At 44.0% G+C, this 27858-nt stretch overlaps 1 protein-coding gene across 1 annotated transcript in view; it reads right to left on the bottom strand.

The window, feature by feature from the left end:
* Positions 1–27858, bottom strand: part of DOCK4 (dedicator of cytokinesis 4) — a 306106-nt gene that overhangs the window by 22796 nt on the left and 255452 nt on the right. Inside the window, exons 36-43 of the mRNA XM_065401620.1 lie at positions 25165–25258; positions 16312–16460; positions 14954–15040; positions 10182–10286; positions 8506–8647; positions 7755–7921; positions 6355–6441; positions 4466–4642 (exon numbers count right to left, since the gene is read on the bottom strand). Of these exons, the coding sequence (XP_065257692.1) occupies positions 4466–4642; positions 6355–6441; positions 7755–7921; positions 8506–8647; positions 10182–10286; positions 14954–15040; positions 16312–16460; positions 25165–25258 (1008 nt within the window). The remainder of the gene's footprint in view (positions 1–4465; positions 4643–6354; positions 6442–7754; positions 7922–8505; positions 8648–10181; positions 10287–14953; positions 15041–16311; positions 16461–25164; positions 25259–27858) is intronic.

Raw genomic sequence — 27858 nt, 5'->3', positions numbered from 1 at the left:
CTGTGCTGGTGCGGCCAAGCTGGCGCTATGAGGATCACCTTTGCCCAGTCTTGCTTGATCTTCATGAGGACCCTGTGAATTAACGGCACTGGGGGGAAGGTGTACAACAAAGCCCCCAACCAAGGAAGTAGAAAAGCATCCGACAGGGAGCCTCTGTCGATCCCCCGAATTGAGCAGAAAACGTGGCATTTCCTGTTCTGCCTGGGTGTGAACAGGTCCATCTGGGGAGTCTCCCACCTCTGGAAGATGATGCTGACCACTTCCAGATGGAGGGACCACTCATGGCGAGATGAGAAGGTCCTGCTGAGGCGATCTGCCAAAGCGTTCCTGGCCCCGATGGGTGGCTACGAGATGAATGTTGTGTTGTACACAGAAGTCCCAGAGCCTGATGGCTTCTTGGCAAAGGGCAGATGATCTGGCTCCGCCTTGCTTGTTGATATAGAATATAGCTGCTGTATTGTCTGTCAGGACCTGGACCATCCTGCTTTCTATGTGAGGTAGGAAGGCTTGGAAGGCCAGGCAAACTGCACCCTGACGTTGATAAGAAGGGAGCAATGGTGACTCGACCAACGACCTTGTGTTCTGAGATCGCCCAGGTGGGCTCCCCACCTCAGGTCTGAGCCATTGGAGACGAGGGTCACTGATGGGGACGGAGCTGTGAAGGGAACTCCCTCCAACACTGATGCAGGATTCTGCCACCAAGTGAGTGACGACAGTACAGGTCCGGGACCCTGACCGCATGGTCCATGCTGTGTCTGTTGGGGATGTAGACCAACGCCAGCCACGCAGAGGCAGAGCCATGTGTGCCGGACTATGTAAGTGCAAGCCGCCATGTGGCCCAACAATCGCATGCACGTATGAGTGGTGGTGAGAGGGTGGGCTTGCATGCACGAGAGGAGGTCCGCCATGGCTTGGAACCGAGCCTCTGGGAGGAAGGCTCTGGCCTGAGTAGAGTTGAGGACCACTTCAATGAACACTATACGTTGCACTGAAATTAAGGTAGACTTTTTCTCATTTATTAACAGCCCCAGGTCGCGACAGGTGGAGCAAACCAGATCAAGATGCGACCGCATCTGATGCTGGGACCAGCCCTTTATCAGCCAGTCGTCAAGGTACGGGTAAATTTGAACACCCTGGCACCTCAGGTAAGTGGCCACTGGCACTATGCACTTTATCACTACCCTTGGGGCTGACAAGAGACCGAAGGGCAGCACCGTGAATTGGAAATGGTGCTGGCCCAGCACAAAACAGAGGAAGTGCCTATGCACTGGGAAAATGGAAATATGGAAATCCTTCAAGTTGAGGACAGTGTACCAGTCCTTCAGATCCAAGTAGGGGATGATGGAGGCCAGGGAGACCATGTGAAACTTCAACTTCTTGAGAGACTTGTTGAGGCAACACAGGTCCAAAATGGGTCTGAGGTCCCCTTTTGCTTTCGGGATTAGGAACTAGCGGGAGTAGAACCTTTTTCTTTCATGTCCTGGCGCCTCTACCGCCGCCAGATGTAGGAGGTTCTCGACCTCTTGGATGAGAAGTTGCTCATGAGAAGGGTCCGTGAAGAGGGACGAGGAAGGGGGGTGGGAAAGAGGGTTGGTCACGAACTGCAGGGTGTACCCTGAAGATATTATGTTGAGCACCCAACGGTCCGAGGTCAGCCGTGACCAGGCTGACCGGAAGGGGCACAGATGGTTGAGGAAAGAGTGGGAGGGTGTATCTTGGGAACTGACTGAGGTGCTGTCCTCGAGCACACCCTCAAAATGACTTCTTCTGGCCTCCTTGGCTCCTGGAAGGGCCAGGCTAAGCAGACAAACAGGAAAACAAAGTGTAATGCCGCTTAGACCCCTCGTCTCTATCCTTTCTCCTGTAGGTGCCCAGCGGGAGAGTCCCCCAGGACCTAGACTGGGGAGGCGGTGGGCCGAACGGCTTCCTGGTCTGTGAGGGGTATGAAGGCCCAAGGAGCAGAGGGTGGCATGGGAGTCTTTAAGGCCGTGAAGCTTTGTGTCTGTGAGCATGGAGAAGAGCCCTGCCCCCTCAAATAGGAGTCCTGAATAGTGACCTGCATCTCCTGGGATAACCCGGAGGACTGCAGCCAGGAGCTTCACCTCACGACCACCACCGAGGCGACCACCCCAGCCTGTGAGTCCATAGTGTCCCAGGCCATCTGGAGGCCATCGCTGTGCCTTCTTCCACCAAAGCAGCGAACTCCTGGGGTCGGTCCTGTGGGAAGGTCTCCTTGAATTTCCTGTTAAAATTGAACCTGCCTAACAAGGCCTGGTGGTTAGACACCCAAAATTGCAGGCTGTCAGGCGAATAAACTTTTCTGCCAAACAAGTCCAGTCTCTTGGCATCTTTGTTTTTCGGCATGCCACTGACTTGGCTCTGCCTATCCCTTTCATTAACAGCAGACATGACCAGTGATGCCGCTGGAGGGTGCGTGTACAAATATTCAAACCCTTTTGCAGGGACGTAATACTTCTTTTCTGCCTTCTTAGAAATAGGCGGAATGGAAGAGGGGGTCTGCCACAGCGATTTGGCAATCTTAAGGACCCCTGGGTGGACAGGTACCGGAGGAGGATATAACATTAAAGAGGTCATTGGACTCCTCCGCGAACTCACTTTTTAAGTTCAAATTGGTAGCCACCCTTTTAAGAAGGGCCTGGAGCTCCTGGAAGTCGTCGGGAGGGGGACTGCCTGTTTGGGAGGGACCTGCCACTGCTTCGTCCAGACGACGACGATTGCACCGCTGGGGGCGGGGCGAGTTCACCTTCCCTCACTGGGGATGGCTCCTTGGGTGTTGGAGCCTGCTGCGCTGTCCCCGCGTTGGATTCAGTGCTGTGTTCTGACTCCGGTGCCAGCGGTGCTGGAGGCAGCTTGTCCGAGGCGGCCAAGGAAGACTGGTGGGAATATGGGACTGGCATTATGGGCACACCCCACGGATTCCAGCATGGCCATTGAGCGGGCCACTGTCCCTGCTGCCATGCCGTAGCTGCAGACACCGCACCGGTCTCGTGGGTCAGCAGTGAATCACCCCTCCTCGGCAAGGGGCTGAACTCCTGGTCCGACTCTGACCACTGCCCTTCTGGCGACCAAGGCCTGAGTTTGCTGACTGACCCTGATCGACGACCAGTGAGACGAGGGCAAGGACTGGTGCCTGCCTGACAAACAGTACCAGGGAGATTGAGACTGGTGTCATGATAGGGAGCGATCCTACCCCGGGTGGGGACCGACATCTAGGAGACCGTCTAGGTGAAGGTGACCTGTGCTGCAGCGATCTTTGGTGGGAAGCTCGCCGGTACCATGGGTATGGGAATCGGTGCCTCGACTCCAGCATCCCATGCCTCGTAGGGAGAGAGTGGTGCCGGGGTCCTAGGCTGCGGAGATGGGGCTTTACGCCTGAGGTCCGGGGACCGAGGATGCTCCACTGCTGTATGCGGCGGGTCCATGACTGGCTTGCCCTTAGATGTTCGGGTCTTAGCTAAGTCTGGCGCCTGGCGCAGCAACAGCAGTACCAGATGGCCTGCTTGTTCTTTAGCCGCCGGGGCCGCTTCGGGCAAGGGTCCCCTGCCGCTCCCAGGAGTTGGAGGCAGATCCCTGGCCGGGCTAGGGGGTCCGACCGCAGCGGTACCCCTGTGAAGCCTCGGGACAGGCACCTGGCCTGACATAGGTCCTTTGTTCGAAGCGCCTTTCCCCTCTGGTGCTGGGGGGCTCTTCTTTTTTTGCTGCTGCTTAGGCACCAGCGAGGGGGAATGGTGCTGAGCGGAGCCTGGTGCTGGCAGTACACTCCGTACTGATGTCGAGGTACTTGGCATGGGGTCCAAGCGGGAGGGCTCCGACACAGGACAAAGCGCAGCCTCCATGGGGAGGGCCCTCAAGCAGATATCCTGCTCCTTTTGGGTTCTATGATGAAAGTTTGTACAGATTCTGCACTTGTCATTTCTATGGGACTCCCCCAAGCACTTCAAACAGCTCTCATGGGGGTCACTAATAGGCATCGGCCTGTTGCATGACGAGCGTGGTTTGAAGTCGGGGTAAGTCCCAGCAGGGACTCTAACTACCAAACTAACCTGACACTTAACTTAATGGCTAACTAAGTACCTACAAACTATATACAAAGAAGATAGACAATGGGCTAACCGCTAATGTCCTGTAATGCAAGACGAGGTGCTCCGACCAACCATCCCGGGCAGTAAGGAGGAAGTGAGAGGGTGTAGGGCCGGCAGCTCCTAATATACCAGTGCATGGGAATGACACTCAAGGGGGTGTCATAGCCGACCCTTTGATATTTATTTTAGTATAGGTGATTATGTATAATGCAGTGTCTATTAGCACCCATTATATATAATACCATCTGTATGTTTTTATACAGAGCAAGAGTTAGACAGAAAGTGCTTACAATTAGTAAAACTATGCATGAAACAGATAATACAACAGATCCTAATATATATTTTATAAATAAACTGTTTACCTCTTGGTACCGAGCAACTCCACCATTAACTGCTGCATCTATGACCCCATTCAGACACATTGTGAGTGGGTTTATATTCTGCATCTGTCGGGTCTGACACTGACTAATCAGAGTTCTCAGCTGCTGGTTCTTATTTTCCAGCACTTCAATAGCATTCTCGAGGGGACTCATTTCCACCTGGGGGGAAAAAAAAAATCACCCATGCTTAATTCTCATATATTTAACAGATAATTTATTAAAGGCTGTTTTTGCTGAATTTTAGACTCTAAACAAGGTTATTCTATATTACTAATTTCTCCTCTATTTGTAGATAATTCCTACATGCTTGGGTTGACCCTTGTGAGATATGAGGTCAAAGACAGAATGACTTCAACCACACAAGCAAGGACCAAATTCCACCAGCAAATCATATTATCTGACTCTGCAAGGCTGGTGAGCACCTCCTGCTAAATACTGAGCCCTTTAACTCCTGGTGAAATTAACAGGGCACTCATTATCAGGCCCGGAGTGATAAAAATTTCTGTGCCTTACTAAAGGGTCAGAGGAGTTTCCCTAGCTGCTAATATATACAGCAAGAAGACTGAAAGGCAGAAGAAAGTTTACAATTCAGTAGCTAGAGTAGAGAATAGACTGTTCTATGGCCTCTATAGTTGTCATCATTTACCAAATGTTACCACGCAGTGGTATTTGAGACAACGCAATTATGTGCTATGCTAAGCATAGAGGAAACTGTAGTATTTCAGATGTAATTGTTGGCAAAAACTGACTGTAATGGTGATAAAGGTACCTAAGGGAGGGTCTCCTGCTATTTTGGGGTGACATTTTTCATGCAAAATATTGGGCTGTGCAGTATTGATCTGGGAACTTATGTGTACTGGAGTAGCAGCCACAGTACCAATCAGCTAACAGATTTTCTCTTGCTTTACACAGAATTGTGTGTCATTTGATTTGTACTAAATTGAGTAGCTATTTTTCAGTTGGGACTATACCAGAAGGATGAGAGAAAGACTGACAAACAAAATAACAAAATAAAAAAGAGAGAAAAGAGTAGATTTTTAAAAGGAAATAATTTGTACAGCAGTAACCGTGCGTTTAATGGGGACTAGTTTCCCACATTAGTATTGGACTGTCTTCTTTGGCAAGAGGGAGAATATTGGCATGTGCCAACCTTGTGGTCCTGAAACTTGCCAAGTTAGCTAGAGAACTTTAAACAAGAAGGATTATTTTTCAGAATATATTTTGAATGTATTAGAGAAGTTTCCCTGAAATTTAACTATGAAGAAAAACAATAAATTACAAGCTGGTAGTAATGGGCTGCTACTTTAGACCTTGATCTTACAATGAGCTTCATGTAAGCAGGTTTCTGCGCCTATGCAGAGACCCAGTGACTTTAACAGGGCTCCATGCAGAGAGAGGGATCCACCCCCCTGGCACTTATAGCAGAACGGGGGCCCTGAGAATGATTACCTTTCAAGTATACCAAAGACATGTTAGGCCATAAATAATCTAAGCACTGAACACTGTCATACCAGGTTCTAAAAAAATAACTTGCTGACATTAAGTGTCACCTCTGACTATATTTTTCTTGTTTTTTTGGCTTGAATTGTTTGAATCAATCACAATGATGGTTGGTGGTTCCTACCCGTGCTATTCAGTTATTTATGGGAACTAGATACCATAGAAGGATTTAAAAATCATTTATTAGCTTTATTCAGCATAAAAAGCAGGCTGATATGGATTCCTGCCACTAGCAACTCTAGATATTACTAATAAATCTTTAAATCTGGTTTATTACATGCTGTACATATAAAGAAGTAACCTAGTTGCTAACCCAGTATCCAAAATGAACTCAGAAGCAAGAGTCTATTAACAGATCTCTTGATACTCACTACTTCACGTTTTTCCACTTCGAACCAGCGGGATATCCCAGGCAAACTCTGCACTAAGATCAATGTTGTTCTTTCCACCCACAGACTCTGCAAAATACAAAAGCAAATTATTGTGTGTGTTGTTCTTTTGGAGACATGCGATCTAGAATGCACATTGCTTTTGCCACCTTGCCCTATTTTCTGTCGTTTGTTAGATCTTCTGCAGTTTTTTTTTAACTGATGGATTTCTTCAGTCTTGTGATATTGAATGGCAGAAATACGGTAATAGCCAAATCTGCTCAAATGACTACCCAAAAGTGTACAATATGCAATCTTCTCCTTTACCATCTAGGATTGACCATTAATTTCTGTTGATCTCACGAGTGAAAGATACTGTTTTTAATAATATCCTGGTCTCTGTTCTCTAAATGGACTACAGATGAAAGCTACTCAAAACCTAATCTGTTGGGAAAAAGGACAGTTTCTAGTTTTTGTATTCCTGAGATAAGGAATAAATTGGAAAAATACTTATGTTTAAAAAGAGTGACTCACTCTCCTTTATCAATTCCTACAATATATCAAAGTGTATTGCATATGTCACCCACAAACACATAATACTATTAAGTGCCTTTTAGGGAAATATCTTAAAGTAATTTAAAAGCATTTATTGTGACATAAAAGTCTGTTGAATTACAAGCTTCCTACAGTATACAATATAATACTTATATAAAATACAATTGAAGAGTCCTAAACCTTGATCAGAATTTAGAACTGATTCATTAAGCTCATTTTTATGGTGCTTTTTATTACCCTTATAGTTCTTACTCTAAGTTTACAGCAATACCAACATGTGATAATGCACTTTATCGATTTGAATAATTCCCTTATTGAAGCACAAGATATACAAACGTATTTCATATATACATTACTAAGACATGAATATCTTTGACTAGGTACATATATATATATATATATAACCAGGCAGGCGTATGCTGAAAGAGTTTCTAAGTGTCTTGTGGGTCAGTGTTAAGGTTGGTACTGAAAAACGCAAGGGTAAATTTTCCACACACCAATGTTTTTGATAATAGGATTAATAATAATTTATTTATTAGGGACTAAATTGTGGCTTGGCCCTGGATTACAAGGTAGATTATGCAGGTAGCGTGTGGCGGGAAGTAAGAGGGCTTCTTACGCTTTCTTACTCCCTTGTGCAGGTATGTAGGGCGAGTGACAATCTTGTCTTATGTTTGTCTTCCTTATTTTAATTAAAATCAGAAGAGTATGGAAATGACACTTGATTTACCATTATTTGCAGGATCCATTTAATTTACTCTTATCTACTTCATTCAGCACATAACTATAAACTATTATGAACAATGTTATACAGCATCAGTAGCACAGGAAACTACACGGTACTTTACCTTGAATTCATTCTCCTTGTCTTTGGTCCCTTTGTGGAATGGCCTGTCATATCGGAATCTCCAGATGTGATTCACTTTATAAAAACTCTTGATGTTATCTGGGATGCCCTCTCTCTGCAGGACCTCCTGGCTTTCAGGAATTGGTGCCACTGCATAGATCTGCAGATCTATGTGTAAAAAGTTAAGGGCCAAACTAGCTTATCACCGGCAAAACAAGTAGACTGATTCCTGAAGCTTGAAGGAATAAAAATTCTGAAAGTTCACATCCTTAAGCTTCCAGACCATTAATTTCTTTTAACAAGTCACATTTACTTCTAAAATGCAGCTATCTAGTATATGGAAATTAAAATATTTAACAATGGATACTCCTTCAGATTTCACCCATAGCCTATGATGCCATGCGCTGTAAATCAAGAACTAGAAGTATTGCAACTTAAACTGACATAGTGCTGAAAGTCTGACAGTTCTGCAAAATAATTTAAATGAAATCAAAATGTTTAACCAGTGATCTCCTATCAAGGATTTTTAAACAAACAAACAAAAACATACAGAAGAATAAAAGAATGGCTGGAAATAGTTTACCTGAAGAAATTATGAATAAAAAGTGTTAGAAGTCAAATTCTTTTCTGATGTAATTCCAATTATTTCAGTGGAATTAGATCATATGTGAATTTGGCTGTAAGAGTATATTTTTTTTTAAGAAGTGTGCAAAAATTAACTGCAGAGTATGATCTTGTGAAAGTATGGATACACTGTGCTTCTGCCTGAAAGATCGTCTCATCTGGCTGATTGGCATGTTGCATAGCAATGGCATGTGGGAACTCATTCAACATTCGCTGCTGGAAAGCCTCCAATCTCTCATAGTCATGTCCTCGGCAAACAAACTCCTTATTCTGTACAGAAGAAGCAGAGCTAGTTACATGAAAATAACTGGGTACCATTAAATAAATAAAGACACACACTTTTAAAAGAGGGCTTTTGGGGATGCTTACTGCACTACTTGAACAAAGGAAAAGGTAAGTAACAAAAGGCAAAAGCAGAAAACGAACACATATGGAGGGAAAAAGTGATTTAGTCAAAAGGAAACAAATGTAATTGTGTCATATAAAATACATTTTATTGCTTGAGGCATTCTGAAAAATCTAATCATTACATATTTCTGTAAGCCATGATCTGAAAGGCAAACATTGTTTTTACTAGCTGAAAGTATGCACGGGTAATGTAAAGTAATGGATGGTGAAGGCAACAGGAGAGTCATAAGTCCTTTGTGTGGTGTACTGAACTTTTTTGCTTGTTAGTCCAAAATCTTGCTTTATAGATAGGCACCTTGGAGAAAGGGAAGGGATAAGAAACCTTCAGAATGCATCCTTATTGCCTCTTCCTCTAAAGACTGCACAGATCACCAGTCTGATATATTCTGCCTGTCCTGCCTTAGGGCGGAAGAGAGAATGAGGGTAACTGAGCCTGCTCCAACTCTGAATCTTCCACATGGCCGCTCACTGTTCCCTTGCACCACCAGATCAGCTTGGCTTTTTTAAACATTTGTGAGTGCAACATGAACCTCATGTAAACCATCAGATGCCAGGAGCTGGAATTCCCAATGCAGCACTGATTGTTTACCATGGTTGTGCTGATACCTACAAGTGCTATGGAAATACTCTTCTTCATCAGCTTCCTATACCCATGGGCAGAGGGCATAGGACTTAAGACAGGGCCTCCTCTTTGTATATTATAGGATTTTATCCAACTTATCAGGAGTAAATATGCACATTCACCATTTCCCAAGCAATAATGTTAAATCAGCTGGGTCAACACAAGGGGAAAACTAGGGTAAAAATATTCAAAGGCACTTAAGTTCCATTTTCAAGAGTGACTCAGGCACTTCGGAGCCTAAGTCTCATTAAAAGTCAATGGGACTTAGGATCCTAAGTATCTAAGCCCCTTTTCAAAATGAGACATAGGTAGCTGAGAAAGTTATCCCTAGTCTGTACTTGGTAAAGGGGTGGTGTTGATTACTTTCCCTAATTGCCCCTTTGCCCAGTAGACCCCACCCCCAAACACACACCGACAGGTTTCTGGGCAGTCACTAATAAAAACAAAATGGGAGTAAGGTTCTTGAGGAAGCATTGCTCCCCTAGTATCTCACAGCTGATGCCTGATTTCTCATTTGTATACCGAGACATACTTGGAGCTCAAGACATGTATGGTTTTGGAGGAGCTATTGTCCACTCTGTGGGAACAAATATCTCACTCCCCTAAAAGAATATTAAGAGGCTACTCCATTAGACAAAACACCTGGAGTTTTCCATCTCCTACAAAGAAAGAACTGGCATAAGACATAATAAAGTTCTCAAGTAGGGAAAGAGATGATGAATGAAACCATGACTGATAGAATTAGTGCATAAAATTGATTCTGAATTTACTCACTCTCAAGAAAAATGGAAACTTTTTCCCATAAAATCCAACTCTGAAAAACTCTGGCTCCAAACGTTGTTGATCCATGATTTTATCATACAAAGAAGCTTCCATCATCTGAATAAGATTGAGAAAAAGAAATATATGTTTTATACTTAAAGCTTTTACAGAGAAGAGGCTGCTTAGTGCCCCAAGGTATTAGAATCACATTTCAGTTCTAATCAGCAATAAGGAGAACTAGATGACTCTTTTACAGTGGATTGAAAGCTTCCAAGAATTTTTGTGAAGTTATTTTCACTTAGGAAGAACAGATATTACCTTTTGTTTTTGTTTGTTTGTTTTTCTTCTTTAATCTTCCTAATTTACCATCTCCATTCTTATTATATACACACACCCACACACAGACGCACACTACCACACCCACACACACCCAATTTGAAACATAATCCCAAGTATTTTGCTGATTACTCAACTATTTAGCTATAACATGGGCACTTTCATGAGCACAGGGAATTACGGTTTGGGATTTTCAAAGAATGCTGCCTAAGGGAGTTAGGTGCCCAAATCTAATTTAATATCAGTAGAAGCTGAGTACCTAACTTCCTTGGGCTCCTTTGAAAATTTCGGTCTAGAAAATTTATAAAAATCCTTTCTTTGACCAATATATACAGTAGTAGTTTCACTCGAAATATTGGCACAAAGTGACGTGGTTTTAAAGTTTCCTGTTTTTCTTGATGTGATTCAAGAGACAGGTTCTCTGTCAATATTTTACAAATAGTGATTAAAAAAAAAGGATCAACATTAGTCAATTATTGATACAATTTTGTTAATCTGCTAATATTGAAGACTTTGGAGGGAAATGTAATCAGAAGTAATATTAATTGCCGCCCTACTTAAATTATTTGAAGAAACCTCATTTTTATACGAAGTCAAATTAACATCAACAGTGCATCAACATCAATTGGAAGACTATTTGGCATTTCAGACTTTCAGATACTCACAACATAGATATGTCAAGAACCAATTAAATAGGCAAGACTAGGGATGCAGGTTTGTCATGATGGGAAAAAGTGTCAGGTAGCATAATCTTCCCATTATTTGTGACTTTTTTTGTGTGCACGTGACTCACCCTGCAGTGGTGGCTCCTGTCCGACAGGGCTGGAGCTGGCAGCCCACTCTGGGTGTTGTGACCTGGCATGCGGGGGTTGTGACCTGGCATGCACTGGTCAGGTTTGGCCCAGCTGCCCCTCTGTCATGACTGGGGGGTAGGAGGAGGTGGAGGGGCCAAACTTCAGTGAGCGGCACTGGGACCTGGTGCATGGGGCTGCAGTGCTGTTCAGGTTTGGCTGCCCCTCCATTGTAATATGGTGCCCCATCCCGGTGACCTCTCTATTCTTCCTTGTCCCCCAGCCTCCCTTCCACACTGGGCCAGGATTAGGGTTGCGATGTCTGGGCGCTGTTACGAATGGTCTGTGCCACACTGTCAGAGTGAGGAGGAGGAGGAGGACATGTTTTATTGAAAATCATGGAGCAGTCACAGTAAATTTGGTGACCTGTGACTTTTAGTAAATTTACTGTGTCTGCTCTATGATTTTTGATAAAAAATGCTGGGACAAATCTGCTGCCCTTGGCCAGGGGTCAGCAACCTTTCAGAAGTGGCGTGCCAAGTCTTCATTTATTGACTTTAATTTAAGGATTTGCGTGCCGGTAATACATTTTAATGTTTTTTAGAAGGTCTCTCTCTCTCTCTCTAAGTCTATATATTATATAACTAAACTACTGATGTATGTAAAGTAAACAAGGTTTTCAAAATGTTTAAGAAGCTTCATTTAAAATTAAATTAAAATGCTGATCTTACGCCGCTGGCCTGCTCAGCCGGCTGCGGGCCTGGGGTTCCATTCACCTAGGCCGGCAGCAGGCTGAGCGGGGCCGTGGCCGGGACCCTGGCTGGCAAGGGGCCAGCAGCCAGAACCCCAGACTGGCATCGGGCTGAGCGGGGCCGGGACCCCAGACTGGCGGTGGGCTGAGTGGGGCCGGCGGCCGGGATCCTGGCTGGCAGGAGCCAGCGAACGGAACCCCAGACTGGTGGTGGGCTGAGCGGGGCCGGCGGCTGGGCCCGCTGCCGGTCTGGGGTTCCGTTCGCTGGCTCCTGCCAGCCAGGGTCCCGGCTGCCGGCCCCACTCAGCCCGCTGCCGGTCTGGGGTCCCGGCCCTGCCCACATACAGTGGGTACCTACCTTCTCCCTGGTTCTGGCCCATTCTCTTCCTCTCTCTCTGCACTGAGCTGAGGGTGGGGGTGCACTGAGCACAGGGCTGAGGGTGAAGGAGCAGGCTGGGGGTTGGGGTGCAGGGTCTGGCCAGGAGCTAGAATGAGGGAGGGGGCTCAGGGTTGGGGCAGGAGGTTTGGGTGTGGAGCGCTTACCTGAGCAGCTCCTATTTGGTACGAAGGGTGCAGGTGGGAATGTGTATAGAGGGTGCAGGAGCTCCCGTTTGGTGCTCAGGGTCAGGGGTGGGGATGTAGGGGGTGCAAGAGTCAGGGCATGGGGTGTGGGGTGGGCTTGGTATGTGTGGGGAGTGCAGGAGTCAGGGCAGGGTGTGTGTGAGGAGGGTTCAGGAGTCAGGGAAGAGGGCTGGGGGCATGTGAGGGGGGTGCAGGTGTCCGGGCATGGGTGTGGGGGGCTGGGTATGTGTGGAGAGTGCCAAAGTCGGGGGGGGGGGTGCAGGGGTCAGGGCAGAGGGCTGGGGGGTGGGCTGGGATCGGGGTGTGTGTGTGTGCTCCCAGCCCCGTGCCCTGAGCGGCTCACGGCAGGGGGCTGGAGGGATACGCCCTGATTCCACCCCCCTTCCCCAAGGCCCTGCTCCTGCCTCTTCTCCGCCTCCTTCCCGGTCTGAGCAGCGAGGGCGCTGGGGCTCCTCTTCTCCCCGCCCTCGCAAGGGCCATCGGTAGCAGGGAGGAAGAGGAGGTGGGGCACGACGCAGCACGCTGGGGGAAGAGGCGGGGGAGGGAGAAGCTTGGCTGCCGGCGGTGCCTGCCCTACAACAGCAGCCGGCAGGACCAAGCTTGCTTCTGCCTCCTGCCCCTGCCAGAGACAGTGGTGGGCGGGGGGCGGAGAAGAGCGGGCTGGGCCAGGCAGGATTTTTAATGGCACACTGCTGCCTGTCGGGGTCCTGGCCGTCGGCCCCGCTCAGCCTGCGTGCCATAGGTTGCCGACCCCTACCCTAGGCATTACTAAGGGCAAAATTTTCATGGGAGTACTGAATTTCCTTCTTCTTCTATGTGTGGCTCTATCTGTCCAATAGAGCAAACTAAATATTAAATATGTTTTTGAGTTCCTAAAAAAACCTTTAGTGGAACAGGAAGCTTCTAATAGGAAAGAGGACAAAACCCTCATTTAGGTTCTGAATTGTTAAATTGTCACTTTAAAAAAAATCATGGTTCTCAGAAAAATATTTATACAGAACTAATGATCCATCGCTCTGCTTTTCAAGCAATTAGAATAATGAAGGTGGGTGGCTGCTCATAACAGAGCGATTGTGTATACTGTTAGCTAGAAATATGAATACAACAAAAGTACAGCTTTGTACTCACTCGTGTGTTAAAAGTGTTTTGCAGCAGCAGTCCAACTGGATGGCTGCCCAAAATGGAAGCATTGAAAATCTATCAATTTACTGTTATTCTGCATATATTCCAGAATACTTTATACATACACCTCTACCCCGATATAACGCGACCCGATATAACACGAATTCGGATATAACGCGGTAAAGCAGTGCTCCAGGGGGGCGGGGCTGCGCACTCCGGTGGATCAAAGCAAGTTCAATATAACGCGGTTTCACCTATAACGCGGTAAAATTTTTTGGCTCCCCAGGACAGCGTTATATCACAGTAGAGGTGTATATACCAGGTGTGGCCAACCAGAGGCTATTTTACAGGTAAAATGTGGCTCATGGAGCACCTTCATGTCCCCCTCATTCTTCACCTACCAGACTGGGGGGAGAGGGGCTCGACACTTCTGCCTTGTGGCAGGGTGGTGGGGGTAGGGGTTTCTGCCAGAGATGACTGGTGCCTGCTGAGCATGGGTGGGAACACAATTTAAAGGTTCAGGCCCCCCCAACAGCTTGAGTCAGCCCACCCACAGCATGACCCCCTCTTACCCTCAGGGGTCCCTCCCTAGAACTCCCAGGTGTTAGCTCCATGGGGAGAGCCAGCAGCAAAAGCAGCAGCTCTCCCTGCAGCTCCCAGCTGTTTGCCGCTGCCTCTCCCTATGGCTGCAGCTCCCAGCTTGCTGGCTCCAGCAGCTGTCGCGCAGGGAGAGGAACCCAGAGGCACCATGTGACTGAGCAGAGCCAGCAAACCCTGGAAAAAATCGGGGGGGGGGGGTGAGGGAGGGGGAGGCACGTGAACCCATGTGCCCCCCGCATGCGTTGCCTCTGGCTTCTGCCTAGCTGGGAAGCCTAGCTGGTCTCGGGGCTTCAGTTCTGTGGGAAGCAACTGCCGAGGCTCAGGGCTTTAGCCCCACTTCTGCTGAAGCCCCAAGCCCCGGCAGGTGCGCCCCAGCTCTCGAACTTCTGAAGATTGTCATAATGCAGCTCAGAGGGTCAGTAAGTTTGGCCATTCCTGATATATACATTATAGGGAACAAATAAGAGTCAAAGGTAAGGATTGCATACTAGTCATATTAGGCTTACAAGGTCAAGCTGAATATGCTAAGAATAATTTTGTTAAACTCTAATCAAAAGGGAGCTCCTTATTATGAATGACCAAAATGCACCCGGGTACATTACCCTCATCTTGCTGAGATTTCTGTAGTCATAATAGCTCTCGTACTGCTCTGCAATCTTCCTGCATAAGATGATGCCATTCTCCCAACACTGTAGACAAACAGGTTATAGAAATACTCAACACGGAGAGGAATCATGCTTTGTGGCAATTTCAAATAGCTTTCCAAATATCTTCTATTATTGCTACAATTTCCCTGTAGCCAACAAATATGAGGCAGACTGTTGTCCCCAAGGATATAACACAGACAACACCTGTTGTGTGACAATTCACAATATGTTATTAAAGCTCCTTCTTTGTAGGCTGACTGAACTGCACTCCCAGTTACTGAACACACTTGGACATAATACCCACTGTCTGCAGTACCTTGATAAGGGCAAAACTCCCTAACTAAACTTCTGGACTCTTTGAGGCATCAAAACGTATATTTCCAGAGTTAGTAGATAAAAAGAATAATTTGAGATAAGACACAGTGTGCCACTGCAGAAGGTAGAGATCACTAATAAGAGATATCCCTCTCCTCCAGCACTGTACATGGGATTTATTAGACTGATTATATGTTCCAATATAAAATGTATTTTACATATAAAAGAGTAGAAAAATTAGGAAAAATATTCCTTCCTTGAATTTTTTTTTGGGTGAGGAGGAACAATCTGGTTGAAAACAAGTTTTCAGTTTCACAAGCTCAGAGTATCCTTAAATTGTTTCTGACTCATTGCTAACCAGCGTTCAGCATTAGTTTTAATTCTACTACTTACAAAAATTTACACAGATATTACACCAGTTACAAAAAATTACAGTGTATCTATCTGTACTTGTGTAGCAATTATCGAGGAGAGAGATTTAATTAAAAATTAAGCAGAGTATAATTTTAAACCAGATAATATTGGTAGCCAATATTTGTGCCAGTCTTCAGACCAATCGGCAATGGTTTCTTCCTAATTTGGGATAAGATTTCTGAATAATGACAATATACTACGGTCACCATTAAAACTTAACAGCAGCATCTGAAATATTATTATTAGTACTACTGCTGCTGCAGTTGCTATTCAAGGGAGCCTGCCTGGTTCTGTAGATAGAGGACAGGCCTAAGAGTCAGGAGACCTGGGTTTTAGTTCCAACTCAGTCACTTATGTGGCTCAGTTTTCCCATCTGTAAAATTCCCTGAGACTTCCATTTGAACAGCACTATGCAAGTCCTAATCAACAGTATTTCAGACACCATGTGTGGTAATTTACATCAAATGCTCACTTTTATATGGCAGTCACTCCCCTAGATATAAGAAATAAACACTGCAAAACTGGAGGGGATTTTACAATCCTACTAACCATTCATGATAACATCAATAATCAAACACACTTACCTTTCCCCGGTCAAAGTTCTGGATGATTGTAAGGTGAAGATACTCTTTGCGCTGCCACTCTGTTTGCATGGGATAGTTTAGAAATTCTCTCAATGGCCGGTCAGACCATTCTAATAGCTCATCGTACAGCAATAGTGTGTAGGCAGCCTCTGTCAGACAAGTTACAAAGTGTTATATATAAACATGAAAAATATAAAATACCTCAAAAGCCATGTTATTTAAACCAGTACCTACCATAATATTCTCATAAAAGTTATACCTCTGCATAGAACAACTACTTTACCTAAATCATCATAGGGGAGCTGGTAGCACAAGGTTGCTCTACACTTCCCACAATAATACGCTGTTTTCAGTTGCTTATAACTTTGCCATACTTTAACTGCTCGGGATGAAATTTCCTATGCTGGGTGTCTGCCTCAGGCTGAATATTTTTGCAAGTTTTAGCATGAGATTAGGGAAAAATATGTTGTTTTGCCCATGTTAAAAAAGTTCTTACAACTGTTTTGCTGAGAAGCTCTAGGTCCGCTATGCTTTGGAGTACGGACTTGAAATTTGGCAGAGGGTTGGGCCTGTGTGTCAGATACGTGCCTTTTGCCATCCCCATGAAAAAATGGCCAAATTATAGGACACTGAAAACTCTCAGATGCTCAGTAGAGACTTGTTAGAGTGTAGCATCTAATTTCTCCAAAGATTCCATCTACGCTGGGCATGTTCACTGCAAAGCCTGAGCAGGACTTTCCCTGCAATTGCTAATCCTGGTTGCTGCCAGGCACCTGGACTGAGAGCAGGGAGACTGTCTCTCCTGTGCTCTTAATGTTCCCTCAGCAACATGGAGAAGGAGGAGGAACAATCTGATTAGAATGCAGAGGGGTAAGGAGCTGGGCCTGGGGGCAGAAAGAGCAGAGGGTATAGACTGGGTCAAGGAGACTGGGGAGAAAAGGGGAAGACTAGGAGCCAGGAAAGGGGGGGGGGAGAGAAAGGATAGTGGCTATTCAAGACGATGGACTGGGAGCTGGGGGAGGGGGGAAAACAGGAGAGGAACTGGGACTGGGAGCCAGTGTGGGGGAAGGGTATGTAAAAGATTGGAAAACGAGAGGAGGGGCAGAAACTGGCACTGTCTAGACAAGGAAACTAGGACTGGAAGGTGTGGTGAGTCACTGGCATGAAGAGCTGGGGTAAAAAGACAGAACTTGTACAGGGACAGGCTGAAGGGTACAGGGCAGAAGGGATCAGGGCTGGGAAGAATGAGGGCAGAAGGATCTGTGCCCACTAGAGCACACTCCCCTACAGCCTGCAATGAAATCCAAGATTCAATATTCCCCTGCTGTCAAAAGTATCAGTGAAACCCTCTGGCACAATGTCTCATTCCCCTCTACTGCTGGTCCACATAACAGTACTAAGTTGTCATCCTCTATCAGTTACTCTGTTAGCTTCAGTGGCAAGAACTGAGCTGTGGATCTAAAGGTTCTAACCCGGCTGATGATCCCCATAGTGGAATCTGTTTTTTCAGTTTGCTTTTTTAAAAACCTAGGAAATTACACAAACACACACACAAAATTGTGTTAAAAGAACATTACTAAGGTTGCAAAGTCAAACACTCAAAAGTTAGGATATGCTAGAATTAAGGTTGCTTGTGCAATCTTCATTTGGCCCTCTTGTATATATGCATTAGGATACAGTCTTTAATTACATGATCACATACTATTTTTTTCCTCTACCTCATTCAGTGCACATGATGGACCATGCTATGGGAATGCATAAGGGTTGTGAAGTGTAAGAAACTGTTGTCTGTAGGACCCCCTGCTTCATTTATTGTAGGATTTGGAAGATATGTAGTGATTGAAGCACAAAGGCAACCTTAATTCTGGCATTTCCTAACTTCTGAGTGCTTGTCTTTGCAACTTAAAAAATGTTATTTTAATATAATTGTTGCATATAATTTTATATTTAATATGTCCAATATACTTATTTATAATTTTATTTAAAACTAATTGCTATAAGATTGATAAGCTTGACTTCTTTATTGCTAACAAACTACTAAATCTAAATACGCACTAAACGAAAATTTCTTAGTGTTCCTTTCCTTTTCAATTTCTATCATGGAAGACTTAGCTTGGAAGATTTCTGTAGTACAAATCTGTATGTGCAAGTTCTTGGACATATTGTATTGTATATAAGTAACTTATTAACACCTCTGGCAGATGTGTGTATTAATTCCCCATGCACCAAAAGAAAGCAAACAGGAGGGGCTGATTTACGATATGGAAAAATCTATCTGAAGAGGAAAGGTTCAAAGAGTTAAACATTTCTGCGATTAATGGAAACTGAAAGGTTATCTCATTCCAGTTTTGAGGTCTCTGAAGGGGACACACAAGGAACAAGGACATTATATATTCTACCCACAAGGGGATTAAACGTAAAACCATGACTGGAAGCTGTGGAAGGAAAGATTTATGCTAGATATTAGATTTAAAAAGGCCTTTTCTCACAAAGAATTATTAGAATGTGAACCAGTCTTGTAAGTCATATTGTGAAGGCAGATAAAATAAATGAGAAGAAGAGAAAGCTGCCTGTATCACTGGAACAAAACTATACAACTAGATGAAATAAAAGTGTAACATACTGGAGTGCTGGTAAGAGAGTGAACTTTACTTCCTGTCCCCAGGCAACTGACAAGGGTCAAAGTTAAACTAACTTTTTATATGTGTTCTTTTCACTGAACATCAATATGTAAGACAAAGGAATGAACTAGATGAACCTTTGCTTTTCAATGTAAGGACTGTTTCTATCCTTTGTCATGGACTGAGGCCAACCCTTCCTTAATCAGGTAGTACTAAATAAGGGTATGTCTACACCCAGCCGCTAGTTCGGCGGCTGGGAATCAAAGTTCTGGGTTCGACTTATCGCGTCTTGTCTGGACGCGATAAGTCGAACCAGGAAGTGATCGCCGTCGACTGCGGTACTCCAGCTAGACGAGAGGAGTACCGCGGCGTCGACGGGGGAACCGCGGCGTCAACGGGGGAGCCTGCCTGCCGCGTGTGGACCGAGGTAAGTTCGAACTAAGGTACTTTGAACTTCAGCTATGTTATTCACGTAGCTGAAGTTGCGTACCTTAGTTCGAATTGGGGGGTAAGTGTAGACCAAGCCTAAGACTGACTGAGTGTCATGGCAAAAAAAAAAAAAAAAAAGCAAGTGTCATGGATTGCAAATGCTATAAACGAAAGAGAGAAAGAAATCTATAGAAAAATGAACAACTGTCACGGAGGCATTATTTTGAACAAAATATTGCTTAAAATAAGAAATGAATAGTTTAAAAACATTAAAAAAAATCAGGTCACAACCAGTCCTCAGACTATACTTGACATACATATAGAAACTAGTGTGTAAGGATCCACTGACATGCCTTGCTCAGTGGGTTATTAAAACCTGTTATGTAAAAACCTAAAAGTCACAGTTGTGTCACAAAAATCATGTCTGGGGCAACCATATATCTCTAGTTGGTCATTATGCCCAAATTATATGAGAAGGTCCCTGAAGTTATACAGCTAGGTCACCAACACTCTCTCCTCAATACAACCTCCCAATCCTCTGACACACTAAACATATAGAGGCCAGACAGGTATGGTGGAATTAAAGAAATCCTCTCTCCTTTGTACCTTAGGAGGTCCAAGCTCCATGTACCCAACACAACTCCACCTTGCCCAACTGGTCTCCTAATGACTTTTTTTATGTACTACAGGTTTTGGTATTGAACCCTCATAATTACAATTAGCAAGTTACTGAAGAAAAGCTGGAGTTTTTTTGGCTGAGTGGATGTCAGCTGGATTGAGGCCTCTAGTACCCATACGATAGGTCAGTTTGGGATTTTGCAAACCCAAAGTATTTTGATACAGGGGAGGTGATTGATCTCCTATTTCCTTCTTCGTTTTGGACAGAGGCTAATGTGACAAAATTCGGAGTGAGGCAACTGAAAAAACAATTACCTACCTGGAACTGTTCTTCGAGATGCGATGTAGACATGTATTCTACTTAGGTGTGTGCATGCCCAGCATTCCGGAGCTGGAGACCTTTGTCTAGCAGTACCAGTAGGGGCAGTGCTCACATCTTGTGAGGCCATAGCACTGCCCCTGGCCTTATAAGGGGGTGCCACCCCAACCCCCTCTGTTCCCTCACGTCAAACTTCAGATGTATAGACTCAGATCCGGAGGGGACCGAGGGTCAGTTGTGGAATGCACATCTGCATCACAGAATAACAGTTACAGATAGGTAACAGGGTTTTTTTAATAGACGCAGCAATGTAATCTACTAAGGTGACTCAAAAGCAGGACTAATAGGAGGTGGGGCTCAGAGTCTGCAGGACTGCCTTCCCAAAGTTGCCATTTGACCTGGATGCAGCAAAAATGGCATAGTAGTTTGTAGAAGCATGCATAGAAGACCAAGTTGCAGCCCTGCAAATGTCCAATATAGGAATGTCACTTAGAAATACCATGGACATTGCCTGGGCTCTTGTGTAATGAGCTCACACCTCTTGAGGCAGCATAGCCCAGGCTACTTTGTATGGAAGTTATCCACCTGAAGACTGTCTGTGAAGAGACCCTGTCAGAGTTCCCCCCGCCACTCTGAACTTGGCGGGTGTGTGTGTGTGTGAGATGTGGGGACCCACATGAAAGACCCCCTAAGCTTATATTCTACCAGCTTAGGTTAAAACTTCCCCAAGGCACAAATTCCTTTCCTTGTTCTTGGACGGTATTGCTGCCACCACCAAGTGATTTACACAAAAATTCAGGGAAGAGTCACTTGGAATCCCTATACCCCCAAAATATCCCCCCAAGTTCCTTCACCCCCTTTCTGGGGAGGCTTGAGAATAATATACCAACCTGTTGCCTTAGCAATGTGAGCATAGACCAGATCCTTTGTCTTCAGAACACTGAAATCAATCAGGTTCTTAAAAGAAGAACTTTATTTATTTAAAAAAAAAAAAGAATCACACCTGCAAAATCAGGATGGAAGGTAACTTTACAGGGTAATAAAAAGATGTAAAACACAGAGGTTTCCCCTCTGGGCTCAGCATCACAGTTACAAAAACTGGAATAAAACTACCTCTGTAGCATGGGAAAATTCACAAGCCAAAACAAAAGATCAACTAATGCATTTCCTTGCCCTACTTACAATTTCTGTGGTTCTAGATGGATTATATCAGGTATATTTTCAGGAGATATTGTACCTGCTTGGCTTCTCCCTCCCGGAAAGGGAACAACAAAAGAGAACAACAAACAAATCCTTCCCTCCCAGATCTGAAAGTATCTTCTTTCCTCATTGGTCCTTCTGGTCAGGTACCAACTAGGTTATTTGAACTTCTTAGCCCCTTACAGGTAAGGCAATCCAGTACAGTTGCCAAGGAGGGATTTTATGCTACTGCATACATAAAGGTTGCTACTCTTCCCTCTATTTTCATGACAGACCATTTGACCCTCAATTTGGTCTGCACAGGAAACAAACACATGAGATGAGGAGCGGAAGGATTTGGTCCTTTCCAGATAAAAAGCTAAACATCACCTGACATCTAGTATATGAAGACATTTTCCCTTTGGGGTTGAATGCAGCTTGGGGAAGAACACTGGTAAATATATAGTCTGGTTCAAGTGAAACTGGGAAACTGCTTTGGATAAAAACTTAGGGTGCAGCCACAGGGTTACTTTGATTTTAGAAGAGCCTGAACGAAGACCCCTTCGAGAGCAAAACAGATTTCTTATTTCTCTCGTGGCAAACTGGTTGATCGTCGGAATGATCCAAACTGCAAAGACGGACTGCAGGACGCTAGCTTCAGGGACCATTCATGATTCAGGGAGAAATTTCATCTGAGGTGCTCCTCCAGGTGATTCTGTATCCCAGGGAAGTGATCACCTGTGGAGGTAACGTCTTCCCCAATGCAAAACTGCCATAGCCTAATCGCTTCCTGAAACAGCATGTTGGAGTGTTCTCCCCCCCTCACCTGTTTACGTAATTCATTGCACTGGTATTGTTGGTAAGTATGAGTGCCACTGAGCCCATGATGTGATCCTGAAAGGTCTGACAGGCATTGTAGATGGCTCGAAGCTCCAGGACATTGATACGCAGAGAAGCTTCTCGTTCTGACCACAGACCTTGAACTTTCAGCAATCCCAGATGTGCTCCCCAACCTATTAAGGGGGTATTGATGACTACAGTCTTGGTTGGTGGGGACTGAGCAAAAGGAATGCCCTGGCACACAATATCTTGAATCATTCACCACCATAAGGAGTCCAGGATCAGTGGACCAGCCAGTCCAAGGGATGATGAATCGGATGATAGACCAACTTCAGTCACTTCTGAAGAGGATGAAGGTGTAGTCTGGCATATTGGACTAGCTGTGGATCTGCAGCCATATGGCCTAGGCTGTGATTAAGAGTTGAGATTGCAGCTCCAGACATAGGTGGGGAATTGCCTGGAATTGCTCAGTTGGCAGAAATGCTCTTGAGCACATAGAGTCTAGCAGGACCCCAATCAACTCAATTCTTTGAGTTGGAACTAACCTTAATTTCCCACTTTTTAGGATGAGACCTAGATGATCAACTAAGTGTAGTGTGACATGAACATGAAAGAGGACTTCCTCTTTGGACTTGCCCTCAATAACCAATGGTTGAGATACAGGAAGATATGAATTCCCCTCTTCCTGAGGTATGCTGTTACCACATCATACACTTGGTAAAAATCCAGGGAGTGCAAGACAGGCCGAAAGGCAGAATGATGTATTGGTTGAGGAACCTCCTGTGGCTTGGCAGGATTGCTATATGGAAGTAAGTGTCTTGAAGGTCCAGGGCAGAAAACTAGTTGTTGTGATTTAAGACGGGGAGGATAGCTGCTAGGATTACCATACAGAATCTCATATATCTGATGTTTTTACTGAGATCGCAGAGGTTGAAGACATGTCTCATCCCTCCCTTGCGCTTGAGGATTATGAAATACTGTGAGTCTCTTGCCACTTGAGTCCTTTTTATGAACAACTTACCAGTACCTCATCTGTCTTTAATGTGTCCTTCACTGAGACACAACAAGCCCCTCATGTGAGAATCTCTGTTGGGGATGGCCCCCACACACAACTGGCAATGCTTGAACCCCAATGAGGTCACTGCACAGGGCAGCCAATGCCTGTAACTAATACGATACTAACATTAAACTTAACTTAGGATACTCCTAACTACTATACACAAGAAAAATTCATCAGAAAACAGACTGAAAGCATGAGGTAAAAACACCACACAGAGCTTCAGCTCTAGCCAAGGATGGTGAGATGGAACTGAGGGGATCATGGACAGTGCAGGGAACGAGCACTGTCGCTACAGGTACTGCTAAGCAAATTTATTTGGCTTTGAAGTGCTTTGTGTGCACATATTTAAGTAGAATACACAGCTGCATCTACTTGAAGAAGAATATTTTGTTACCCAGTCCAGTAACTCTTTATAGCATCTACTTGCCCAACAATGATAAATACCACTGTTGTGCATCCAATGTTGTATGTACAACAATGGATAAATACATTATCTTTTGTGTCTACTGAAACAAACAGCAATATATTTAACACTGACATTTAAATGACCATATCAGGCTTCAGAGTTAGTTCCCCATTCAGATGAATTGACACAGTTCAGACTGCTTGAAACAATGGCTCTATAAGATGCATGAAGACTTAGGCAGACATAACTGCATTGGTTACGTTCCTTCACATTTTTAAGGGTATCGTTGAAACCATAAGGGCAAGATGGTTTTTTTTTTTAAACAGAAGTTTAGATTTTGGAATGCAATTATGTAGTGGCTTTAAGAAAATAACAGGTCACTGAAGTGACCACATAACTGCATTATGAACCAGCACCTCATATCAATTTCCTGGGTACAATTCTATGGCCTGTGATATATGAACTAGAGATCAGACTAGATCTAATGGTCCCTTCTGGCCTTAAAATCTATAAATGAATGAATGGTGCCAAACAGTGGGAAATACACCACTTGGAGAAAATCCAAACTCTCTCTCTCTCTCTGTTTTACAATCAATTTAAATGTGTTAAGAATACAAAATGTCCCTATTTTTTCTTATCTGCATGGAATCACAGCAGTGTATGGAGTACAGCTGGAAATACATGTCCTAGCTGTATTTGCTCAAAGGACTCCATCGGAACAGGAAAGAAAACTTTGGTATTTCCATTCTTCATTCATGACAGAAACATGTGAAGGCTCAAAAGCCCTGGTAATTCAACCTTCGTGCAGAAACACATCTGATTTGAGCAGCCCAACCCTTCACACTCTTTTTAAATTATTAAACAGAAAGAATGAAAATCCAGGAGTTGCCTCATTTAACTCCAAGTCAGTTTTGTGAATCAATATGGGCTAAACTGTGACTGGAGACACAAACTGGGGTGGGCTGTAAGCCACACCTACCCAACAGTAATGCCAAGAGGCACTGTGACTCAGAGAGAGACAGCTTAATCACAATTCTGTCTTTCAATCCTACTTGTTCCTGGGTGGGAAAGAGTTATAAATTCATTGCTACCTTATACTGTTACTGTCTATCCCACGTAGCACAGCTCCTCTGGGCAGCAAGTAGGGGAAGTGTGTGAAATAGAGCCAAGGCTCTGCATATTCCCTGCCCACCTGCTTTGGGGAAAGTAAGCTGGCGAGAGGCCCCTCCTATTTTACTTGCCTGGATCTAAGATCTGGGTGACCTGCAAAGGGGTTAAAGGAGGTGTCTTATTGCCTATGACCTCACTATGACTGTGAAAGGGCATAAGTCACAATCTAACTCTAAATATTTTTTTCTAGGTTGTATGTACCAACAATTACCTGTAAAGTTTTGTGCCTTCAGATGCAGGTCGTATAGCTTATGGATATAGCGAATATACATCTCCTCCTTATTCAGTTCGGTCTTATAAAAGTTCTGCAACAAAAAAATTATATAGGTGGTTAAACAAAATGTTTGTGACAATGTAAAATGGCAGAATAAATAGCCAAAAATTGGTGTTGGAAGTAATTGTTAAGTGTATAGAACATACATATCAAACCTAATGTTGCAGAAATACATGCAAGTTTCAAGAAGTTGCATGTTTACAAGGGCAAGTGATAAAGGTCAGTACATGTAGCAGTACATGTAGTCCCTTATAAATAGGCCTCTTACATTTTGTTGAGAACAATCCAAATATCCAGAATATTTTTTAAATTATTCTCCCGCACAAGAGTCAGAATCTGCTAGAACTAAAATCCCATGTTTTATCTATTTGAATCATTTTACTCAAAAACACCAATTCAGCCATCTAAAAAATACATCTGTACTTCTATCAAGCGCCACTGAAGCCATTTAATGTCTCATTGAAAGCTCTACATTGATTTAAAAAATTGAAAGCACTCTGGCTTTTGTATTCATATTTTAACAAAATATCTACTCTACTGTATGTTTACCCTTCAGTGTGTGATAGCACAATGCCAGGATGACTTTGGCAGCATTGCAAAGAACTATTCAAGTGTTATAAACAAAATAACCCTGAAAGAAAATGTGATTTCTTCAGCTCTGGCTTATGCTCCTGAAGCTGGTAACTGATGCATGACTATTGCATACCATGTCTCAAATATAAAAAACATTCTATTTTGAACTTATATTGAAGGAGGTGGAATCAGGTTTTCAGAGTTACTGGAGATTTTTAGATGTGTCAGTCTTAGTGACTGACGTGGGTGTCACATGAAAAAAGTCCTGCATGCAGTTTTGAAACTTTACAGAATCATAGAATATCAGGGTTGGAAGGGACCTCAGGAGGTCATCTAATCCAACCCCCTGCTCAAAGCAGGACCAATCCCCAGACAGATTTTTGCCCCAGATCCCTAAATGGCCCCCTCAAGGATTGAACTCACAACACTGGGTTTAGCAGGCCAATGCGCAAGCCACTGAGCTATCCATTATGTTCAATGTTTAATTCTGTTTGTCAGAGTAGTACAGGCCCTAAATCAGGTATTCTGCACATTAAAGATTGTGATCTGTTCCATGTTATTATGTATCTCTTCTGAGCTCTCGGCAAGTTGCCAATGTGCCCCTCTGTTGGAATAAACTGTGGATGTTCTTGTTTTAGACCACAGATTCCCAAACTGTGGGTTACAATCACTAAAGTGAGGAAGATGGGGAGGAGCACTGTGAAAGAATCTCAGGGAAAGTTGTTGTAGGAAGTCAGAGAAAAAATGTAAAATGTTACAAAAATAAGTGTATATTTTTAAACGGATAAAAATGGAGACACAACGGATAAAAATGGAGACACAACTCTGCAATAGCATGTCCCTTCAAGGCCACCATAATACTATAATCTGAGAAGCACAGCTAGCAGTGCAGCAGCTGCTGGAGCATCTGCTAAAATACAAAAAAGACAAAATATTAAAGCTATACTTGCACGTGTGCCTGGAATGCAAAACAGCACCAGGCCCATAAAAAAAATGTTACTTGGACAGCAATGAAGTGCAAGTATCCATGCATGCAGATCATGACAAGACGTGGCACTGAACTGTAATACCAGACTGGCTCTACTTGCTAAGGACTAAGAGCTCTGTTGCTCCTCACGCACCTGTATTGCATAACATAAATTTGTTAGTCTCTAAGGTGCACAGGTACTCCTGTTCTTTTTGCGGATACAGACTAACACGGCTGCTACTCTGAAACCTGTATTGCATAAGTTACTCAGGTCTTTGTTGAAGCTCATTTCTGACTGGAGATAGAACATTCTGTGGAATGGATAGTGGCAAGTTGCTCCATTAACAGCTCAGAAAATAAAAAGAATTTGTGCAAATACAATGAGAAATATGCTACATGTTTTTTCATCAAATGATTCTAAGCCATAATGTGCAGTCTATGAAGAGTATAAACAAGGTAATATTTAGAAATTAGACAGCCGTTAATAGGGATTTTTTTCCCCAAAGAAAACTAGGCAGCTTGAAAAATTCAACACCACATTTTCAAAGTAGCAACATCAATAAAATGTCCTTTTCTGGTGGTATCTTTATGAATCACATGACCATGTAAAGCACCGACCCTTGCAGAAAATCTTATAATTCTTATGAAATTCTTTCAAAAATCATAGGGCCTGTAGCACCTAATAAACTAAAAACAGTACTTCTGTCAAATAAAACTGTTTTTTGTCCGACATTAGTGACATAGTTCAGGATGTCTGAGAGCAAGTACTTTAAAAAATCAGCACTTAGCGATTCAACTTGATGAGTCAAACAGCGTGTCTGGTGTGACGTAGCTCCTAGGGTTCGTCAGACCGATGATTCTGCTGAAGACAACTTGCTCTGCTGTAAAGCTGTGACAGTGTGCACTAGAGAAAAATGGTAATCTGAGACATTTTAGGAAGCAGTACAAAATTTCCACATTCAGCGGGAATGGTGTATTATAATCTACATGGATAGTATCAAGTCAGTGAGGTTTAAGAATAGTAGTCTGGTCACATGAAACCAAAACACTACACTTAATGATGCATGACTTTACAATTTTGTATATCAGTC

The sequence above is a fragment of the Emys orbicularis genome, chromosome 1, assembly GCF_028017835.1.
Source record: "Emys orbicularis isolate rEmyOrb1 chromosome 1, rEmyOrb1.hap1, whole genome shotgun sequence".
Classification (NCBI taxonomy): domain Eukaryota; kingdom Metazoa; phylum Chordata; order Testudines; family Emydidae; genus Emys; species Emys orbicularis.
The sequence above is the reverse complement of the archived record's forward strand: the minus strand, read 5'-3'. Positions and strand labels throughout refer to the sequence as shown.